The sequence below is a fragment of the Lolium perenne genome, chromosome 7 (genome assembly GCF_019359855.2).
Source record: "Lolium perenne isolate Kyuss_39 chromosome 7, Kyuss_2.0, whole genome shotgun sequence".
Taxonomy (NCBI): domain Eukaryota; kingdom Viridiplantae; phylum Streptophyta; class Magnoliopsida; order Poales; family Poaceae; genus Lolium; species Lolium perenne.
In genome coordinates, this window is record NC_067250.2 from 77,388,809 (window position 1) to 77,398,098 (window position 9,290).

A 9,290-nucleotide genomic window follows, 5' to 3' on the forward strand; every position below is an offset into this window, starting at 1 on the left:
AACCTATCTCCGGACCCCTCTGCCTTGATCTATAACACCTCACTCCATTCCCTCCACCCATCTAATAAGCTGACCAAGTACTCTCTCGCGACCATCCACGCCATCCGTTGCTCGCCCCAAGGCTTACCTAACACTTGATAGAGGACAAACCATATTAAACATTTTAGAACCCTAAGAGAATAGTAGGAAATTTTAAAGAAGTGTATTTCAGATCATCCTCTTCGAGCAGCCGCTTGACATGAGGGCGGCAACACATCACACGAATGTCAGCCGTTCCATGAAGGCATGCAGTTGTAGGTGGCGACATGCCGAAGGATGGCAAAGCTTCTAAAGTCAACGGTGAATGCAAATAAAAATTGCTTCTATACCTACTAAAGGCGATGTTTGTTTACTTCAAGTTTCCTCACTTTCAAACAGAGGTGATGGCATCAGCAGCGTGTCCCGCGCACTTTCAAATGGATTGACCGCCATGGATTGACCATATCTTTTAAGATTAATCAATTTATTAGAAAATCCGTTTAAACACATAATCCACCAATAATTTAGTGGCCATGCAGAACTGAAGACGGTGAATTTAAATGGTTTCCACGATGGCAATGAAATGTCCTTTAAATTGGGGCATGCTTTGCAACATCTAAAAGCAAAATCTTTAACATCATCGTGCTCTTGTTGCCCTATGTGTAAAATTGTTTGCGTTGTGAAGTACAACAGAAGATGCAAGCATTGCAAAGTATAGGTTCATGACACAATAAACAAATGCAATGCAAATTCAAATACCATGTTCATTATGGAAAGTATAGATTCTTTAATATGGAATTGCTTTAGGTCAATAAAACTCACCTAATTTGCTCTAACAAAATATGGAAGACATATAATTTGGTGGCATGCTTACAAAAATATGGACGCAAACTTTGTGAGTTCCCTTACACACAAACAAGAATAGATGTATACTGAAAGCCAAAAGACTGAAATTTTTATAATCAAACCTCAAATTTTATGGCCCCGGTCATATCTTTCTGTGTATATGCATCAATGCACAAAGGAATCTGACTTTCAGATGTGATACTAAGTAAAAGAGAACAACTGCCATAGCATTGGAGTGTTGTGACCCTCTTGGTGTTCTCCTAATAGGATGCATGACATCTGCTAAGCCCTGCAGAGGCATTTGCAATTGTAAGAAAAGAGATCTCTCATTTACCAACATCCAAACATATATGTAAAATCAAACCGATAAATAAGACTCAGATTGTCATATAAATCTAATAATGATACACAAATCCTCTAACGCAGGTTATTGTATCTTACATATACCTTAATGTGATGTCGTAGTCCTATCTAAATTATTTCAATGTAAATGTCTTCCTGAAAGGTCTCAGTGTAACAGGAGAACCAATATTTACACTGAGTTTGGTCGATAAATTCTTGTAGCACCTTCTGTGGTAGTTTGCTATGTTCGAAAAACAAAGGGAATAAATCTCTGGGATAGAAGTTTGAAAGCAATAAACATATTCACTATGGACATAGACACACTGCAAAACCTGGCATGCTGGAAATATATCTTGGGAATGGGATTTTGTGCCTAACTAATGTATTTGTTTTTTTACTGACTGGTGTACTTGTTATGACTTATAACACACGATCATAGGTATCAATCTCTGCAAGTGAACAGGGCTATGTCGGACATGGATTGATGTTCTACACATGTAGTAAAGTTTCACTTAAATTAGATTTTGCTAAAAAATACAAACTGTATCTCTTCTCAACTGAAAATGCTACTGCCAGGCTACAATTCGATTATATTTCTATAAGATGCAGCATTGTTCTGCAAAATGCATTTTCAAAAATTAAAAAGAAAGACACAAAATCATTTGTTTGTTGTGGATAAGAGAAGAGCATAAATGCACAACATATACTGCAACCTATCTGTATTCTTCTGTCTGACCATAATAAGATCCTTACAAAACCATGTTAGCAACCATGGGTTGGAGAAACAATCATACAACGAACACCGAGGTTGTGCATAGCAAGTTTAAAACTGTAGGCATGAAGCCGAAGCGAGTGGCAAAAGAGAGGTATGAAAGAGTTAAAATACTAATAATTAGATGGATAAGTCAATATCATCTACTATAAATATCCATGGTTTGGAATGGTGATAATCCTATGACACAACCAGGAAAGTTTGCAACAAGAAAAGGTTCCCATCAGCCAGAGCCCAAGGAGTAAGCGTGACCTCCGAAGCACTTTTTTGTACAGAGAACGTGCACCCAACAAAATTTAGATAACCATCCACGGTACAGAAAAGGGTAAAATAAAATACCTTTGTTGAGAAATCAAAGCATGAAAATCAATGTTGTGAATTCAGCAGTCAGAGCTCAAAATCAACATGCTGAATTCGACAGTCAAAGCTTAAGGCATGTTTCCCAACAATATTTGTAAAAACCTTGAATTCACTTGTATTTCCACAACTTCCTCAAGGATCCGATGATCCCAAGGGATTGAAACCCTCCGGTTCGAGCCTACAAATTAACAAAAAGATGCATTCTCCAAATTTAATAAATCAATTAAATACTTGTGCAATTAGCACAACTAATGAAACTGTAAGGATTAAGCAGTCCATACCTGAAGTCAGTTCCTGACCCTCTCTAGTGGTGCTACCGCAATCTTTGCAATGCACCAGCAGCATCTTCAACAATAAGCTTCTTAGTATAGATCAGTCCTTGTAATTCCAGCAGATTCACCTGCGTGGCTGTTGAGGCTGATTAAAATGCCACAACCAAGTATGTCACAAATAATATACAATGCAGTATAGCTAGCGTCAAATTAGGGAAATCAAACTAAGAAGTGAAGCCAGAAACATACTTGTACCATAAAATAGAAGCAGACCAAGGAAAATAACCCGATGACCCCAGAGATGGAGCATATACGGCCATGGGCATAATCTGGACATGAAGAACCGCGGAGAGAAAAAAAAAGCCAGTAGGCAGAGAGGAACACCAAAAAAAAGTTCGGAATGAAAAAGAAGAGAAGCGATCTGGTGCAAGAGTGTGAATATTCATCACTCACATCTGACACACACTGAATATTCAAGTGTGGCATCAATTCATTTATACAAAAACACCGACCACGCACATAAATGGGCCATCGCAAGCCAGTTGCAGTTTCAGAAAACATACAGTCCCAAAACACATGCTCTATTTCATTATAGTTGACAAACCTAACTTACAAAATGGACCTGGGCACAAGACAATCCTTCGGAATGTGGCCTCTGTGAGAACCAGTAGGACCTCAAGTCCTCAAAGCTGAAGAATTGCTTCTTGAGCTGCATAACATGATCAAATAAAGCCGAAGAAATTGCTAACCAGTTATCCTTGCAACCTCATAACATAATAAAAATAAAGCTGGAGAATTGCTAACCAGTTGTCCTTGCAACCTCATGATCTGCAATCGCCTTATTGAGTTGCATTGCAACCTTGTGATCTACTATCACCTTATTGAGCTCCATAAGGATAGAGTCACATGGAGATTATACTCACAATACTGCAATTTACAAATATAAAAATGATGCTGACAAAAAGTTGAAATCAACACCTATTTCTTGTAATGATGGCTTTGGCTTTTGGTTTCAGCGTAGTTGACCTCCATTTGCAGCTGCTGGACTATGGGATTATCCATATGCTTTTCAAGATCTGGTTTATGTACAAAGGCATCCCCTGGATTGGCGTTCAACAACCTAATAATGTCCAAAATCGGATGGAAATAACTAAAAACGAGACTGAACTTTGTCAAGAAACGAGAGCCCACCAGGGAAGGGGAAGAACACGGTTGATTTTGTCCCATGCTGCAGCAACGCCAAGACAGGGGCAAAGGTTGCGCGACGCCAGGTCTCAACGTCAAACCATGCAGAGGAGGTGGGGAAGAGGTAGCATGACACCGAGGCTCGGGGCCGTGCAGAGGAGGCTGGGGACAGAGGCATTGTAGAGGAGACGACCACGAGGAGGAGGGCCGCGACCGGCGGTGACCCTCACCTCCCGGCGCTACACGCGGCAGTGCCCCGTGGCCACTCTCCCGATGCGAGGTGGCGGCGGCGGCGCCCACGCTCCGTTGAGTTACTAACTCGCCGTCGCCGGACGAAATGAAGGGCGCGCACGCGTCCAGCCAATGAGCCCCGCCGCCCGAGCTCCAACACCGCCACCACGCACCACCGCCAGGTCGAGGACCCCTGATCTCCTCTCCTCGTGCGCGGGGAAGGGCGAGTCCGCCGCAGCTGGCGTCACACGGGTCGGTGGCTGATTGGGAAGGAGGAGAGGGGACCGGGATTGGGGGAGGAGAGGAGGCATGGGATTGGGAGCACCGATCTAGGTTTTCACCATCTTCTGCCCCAACGCGCACAGAAAGGAAGGCGATGTGAGGGAGCTGGTGTCGCTGCCTCTGGCTGGCTGCCCCGCACGCCCTAGGGCCCATCGTACAGGGACCCAAAACGGGCAGCAACAAGTGAAAACACAATTACCGCATCGAACGGTTATGGTGAAAGTGAGCAACAAATTTACTGTCGCTGGCCAAAACCAACGACCCAGATCAATGTGCCCCTTTGGATGGCCTGCATGGCCGGGTATGCTAGGAGCATTTAGAAGTAGAATGTTGTACTCCCTCCATCTCACGAAATGTGTCGGAGATTTATCTAAATTTGAATGCATCTAGACATAATTTACTCCATACTTACTGAAATTAAGTGCATGTAAATTAATAACACCTTGGGTTGCATATTTTGTTCAACTTGATCGAGACGTCATCGAGGCTAAGTAGAGATCACTAGGCACCTGAGACATAGTAAGCCATAATTAGATAGTACTAGTAACTTATAACGTACCCCAAGTGGCCAAGTGGTCCAAGGCTCGCAAGAGAAGAGCACCCATATATATGGGGCAGCACGGCCAGCTATTAGTCTATCATAATACGCTTCAAAAGCCCAAAGCTCACTGGTTCTGTCAACCTTCAGACAAACTATAGATCACCTACATTCAGACAGCTTCAAAAGGATCATGTTCAGTCAACTTGGTCTTCTTCTCATACTCTTCGTACATTCTACATCGGGTGCAGAGGGTCAACTTGGTCTTCTTCTGGGTCCTTGCTGGGGTGTTCTGTTCCTCGAGCATGCGAGACCTCTTGCGATCAACTGCCAGCTCTACCACAGACTTGCTACAATCTTTGTTCTTATGTTCAAGCCTAGGACTTCTCCAATGTGTATCGGTATGTACAGGCTTCCTCCTGCGACGTTTCACCTTCACTCTCACCAAGTCTGCATCACAGGCTTCAAAAGTTAGAGCTTTCGTAGAGATCAAAGTAGTGCCTACAGCAAAAAAAAAAAGTGGCTCTTAAGACAGCGCCACTCTTAATTCCAAATATGAATCATTGGAATATTTTCTTGCTGTTAATTATTTGTAGTACAAATGTACTACCGAACTGAGAAAGGAATGGAGAAGAATATACTTGGGGATGTCTCTGCTGCTGGAGTGTGAGAGCAATTCTGTGATGCAGCTGAAGTGTGCTGTTCTTCGAGCATGCGAGATCTCTTCAGATCAACTGCCAGCTCCTCCATGGACTTGCTATGACCTTTGTTCTTATCTTCAAGCCTAGGACTTCTCCAAAGTGTATCAGCATGGAAGATCTTCCTATGGCGTTTCACCTTCATTCTCGGCAGGTTTGCATCACAAGCTTCGAAAGTCAGAGCCTTCTCAGAGATGGAAGGGCCTGCAGAGAAACAAGTAGTGGCTCTGAAATGCTCTCACTATCAATATCAGATGAATCATGGCAATGTTTTCTTCATGATGTTTTTTTGTATTATAAACGTACTACTGAACTAAGAAAGGAATGGAGAAGAATTTACTGGGAAATGATACTGCTGTTGAAGTGTGAGGACAGTTCTGTGATGAAGCTATATCAAGAGACCCTTTTTCCATAACAGAAGAGGATGGTGTAGCTTCCTCTGCATTTGACTCGGTAGCCTCTCCTTCACCCTCTGCGACAAACACAGCCTGCCCATCATACAATGTTGTTGGGTGCTGACCAGGGCTACCACATGAGAAATCATTGCGGTAGTCATCAGCAGTCTCATCATCACTGCTCAAGTCAACAATCTCTTCATCATTCTTTTCCGAAACAACAATCTCTTCATCATCACTCAACTCAATAAAATCTAATAGAGCCATTATGTAGCCTGAAACAACGAGATTGTGAGTAATGATAAATGATGCCATGCATGACAAGAGATAACAGTAGCCAGCAGCACTATTATACAATCCATAGAACAGAAGTTTCATTCAAGAAAGATCAGAAAAACAAATGGTGCTGTTCATCAGAGATCATGAATGATAATATGCAAATAACTAATGATTGAGTCGATATTAATTCAAATTAAATTGCATAAGTTTGCACTGTTTTTGCGTGTGTGCTTCAGCAACATGCCAGTCCCAAGGTGGAGAAAATACATGTCAATAGCAGGAAAAAGGTAAGTATGGAGTAAATGCTCAATTCCAAAGAAGAGGAAGCCTGGGCTGAAGTCTCAAAATTGAAACACGCATCAGGAGATCAAAACGTACATGAAAAACCAATTGTAATCGATAAGTATATTATTCTCTTAGTGCAGAAACTAGAGACTATAAACCATCGTCATCAAACGAAATTCAAAGGTAAGTTCTCTCATTTAGCTTCCAAGGAAAATATTGTTATGGCCCACAAAAGGCATAGCAGTTATCAATTTTCAGATATAAACCTCACACACAGAAAAGACATGTGGGCTAGTTTCTAACAATCCCTGCCAATTATAAACATCAAAAGATGTCCCAATTTTGCTCAGCCAGCCGAAGTTTGTTAATTTTTCTAATAGCTGTCATCGAGCTACCGAGTGCTATTTCTTGCACTACACAAAATGATCAATGCATTCATGAGACATGTCAAGATTCTGGTAATGTCAGATTGGCCACAACATCATCGTGGCAATGAGCCGAACTGGTTTCAAAGAGTTCCAAAAATAGTTATGTTATTTTATCCTACCTGCACACTTGATCATCACGTTTGCTAGTAAATTTTTAACGTTCTTCCAAACGAACGTGACAAAGATTTTGGTTATAAGTTCAAGTGTAACTAGAAGAAATGATAGAATATTTTTGAGTCAAATCTACAGAAGTGCTATTACTTTGACATTTTCATTTTAAGTAGTATGTCATGCAGCAATATGTGAAGCAAATCAGTTATAAAGACATTGTAATTTCCATGGGTCGGTGACTAATCCAACTAACTTGAAGCAAAATCCGCTGATTTCTCGAAGAGAAAACAGCACAGGAAAGAATGACAGAATGAGCTTATCTCCTTTCCTCTTTGGGAGCTAAGGCAAATCTCTGCTGTATGCTTCCTATATAGATATTAACTCATTCTCTAGCACTCTAGAATAAATACACTAGGCCCGTCAAAATTAACAAAAACAAATCGGGAAGAACGACAGTATGGCTTTGGCCAACGTGAACCATTTTTGGCAATCAACAAATGTGAATACGCAAGGGAACTTATGTAGGATTAGGTTGTTACACGTGGTGAACGATTCCTAAACGACAACTCCCTAACCCGTGTTTGAGCACCATGTGCGCAAAGTCCTTTCTAGAAAGGGCTGGAAATCTCCTGCGATTCTTCGAACTGCTTGGAGTTCTCCCTCTATCCAAAATGAGTGTTATTTTAGATTTTGACAGGCCCACAAACATCAAAAGTACTGCGTATTGATCATATACAATCTTAGATTTAGGAGTGGCAGCAATTGTCGTACGGACACCCTAAACGCAAAATTTATAATTAGGGATGCGTAGACCAAAATGTCCGATTTCGCGGGCTCAAAACTGACGCAGATATCCAGAACTACAGATATGCAGGGAGTACGAATAAGTCGGTAGTAACACAACAAGAGGGGAGAAGAATGCTGCTAAAACTGGGAACATCCGATGAATCCCCATCCCGGCCGCCTCCCAAAGAAAATCAAACCCCTAGAACCAAGCGACGTATCGGGAAAGGAATCAGATAAGCGCTCGAAAAAGTCGGATACCTGATTGAGGATGTTGATTTAGGAAGCACTCTTGGACCGGATGGAAGAACGCGCCGCTGCTGGGAATTGGGGAACTTTCTCGGTGATGAGAACTGCAATGAAGAGGTGCAGAAGGGTTGGTTGGGGGTTTTTCTTTTGCTTTGGGTCCTGTTGAGTATTCACCGCAAGTCACTATCTTTGCAGTCTGCTTTTACCCTGTAGTCCTGCCGCGTGTAGACTGAGGGCATCTCCAGCGGCGTAACATATTTTAGCGTCCGGAAATCCTCGCGCGACCATTTTCGTCGGTTGAAACGGTCCAAATCGATCGCGCGTCCGGTTGCGTCGGATGGTTCCAGCGGCACGACGCATTTTTTGATCGAAACATTTTTTTTAACATGAAACATAATTTACATAGTTTAACACATGAAAAAAAAACCTAAACGCGTGCGCCTCGTCGTCGCTGTCGAGCACGATGAGCTCCGGTACCGCCCACGGCCAGTTGCCATCCGGGGGAGCGTACGCCGAGCGCGCTGGCGGTGCTGGAGGTGGAGGCGCCCAGGGCTGTGGCTGTGGCGGCGGTGGAGGCGCCCATGGATGCGGATGTGGCGACGATGGAGGCGCCCAGGGATGCGGCTGTGGCGGCGGTGGAGGCGCCCAGGGATGCGGCTGTGGAGGAGGAGCCCAGGGGTTGTACGACGGCGGTTGTGGCGCGGCCGAGTCCTGTAGCGCCTGTCGAAGGGCTTCATCCTTCGACAGGCCCTGCGGCATGAGGCCGGTGGCGTAGCGGGGCAGCGGCGGCTGCACAGGCGGGTCATTCTCGGAGACGAGGACGCCGAGCTTCGCCATCTCGTCATCTGTCATGTTCTCGGGGAACTCAAAATTGCGGCCCTCCGCCATGGCCTGTTGCCATTCGTGAAAGACGGCAGCGACGTAGTCATCGTTATCGTCCTTGACCTCCTCGTTATGGTACGCGAGCGCCTCGATGTAGTCGTAGGCGTCGTCGTTGTACTGCGCGCGCTTCGGCGCCTGCTAACGACGCGTCGACGCCTGCTGTCTTCATGGACGAGTCAGCGGTGGACGCTCGAAGGGAAAATCCCTGTTGCCCATGAAGCCCGCCCTCCTCCTCCTATCCGTCTCGATCGACAGATAGGTACGCTAACTTTCAGAGTCGATGGCGTACGCCGGATCGGCGCGGAGGTCCGGCGGCAGGTACCGCCTCCTTCGC

General features: G+C 44.1%; 1 protein-coding gene across 1 annotated transcript; it reads right to left on the bottom strand.

Moving 5' to 3' along the window:
- Positions 1-4,716: 4,716 nt before the first annotated feature.
- On the bottom strand, positions 4,717-8,235 carry LOC127316968 (uncharacterized). The gene is made up of 4 exons (XM_051347471.1): positions 8,087-8,235; positions 5,885-6,214; positions 5,488-5,748; positions 4,717-5,296 (listed from the first exon to the last, which is right to left on the bottom strand). Exons 2-4 carry the CDS (start codon positions 6,204-6,206, stop codon positions 5,019-5,021), a joined length of 861 nt encoding a protein of 286 aa, XP_051203431.1. The 5' UTR covers positions 6,207-6,214; positions 8,087-8,235; the 3' UTR covers positions 4,717-5,018.
- Between the last annotated feature and the right edge of the window lie 1,055 nt (positions 8,236-9,290).

What these genes read in the sequence shown, in the direction of transcription:
- LOC127316968 (XM_051347471.1), bottom strand. Translation starts at nt 6,206, where the DNA reads ATGGCTCTATTAGATTTTATTGAGTTGAGTGATGATGAAGAGATTGTT. An exon ending in AACAGCAGTATCATTTCCCA is followed by an intron (nt 5,749 to 5,884) that starts GTAAATTCTTCT and finishes GTTTCTCTGCAG; the next exon opens with GCCCTTCCATCTCTGAGAAG. An exon ending in AGCAGCAGAGACATCCCCAA is followed by an intron (nt 5,297 to 5,487) that starts GTATATTCTTCT and finishes CCTGTGATGCAG; the next exon opens with ACTTGGTGAGAGTGAAGGTG.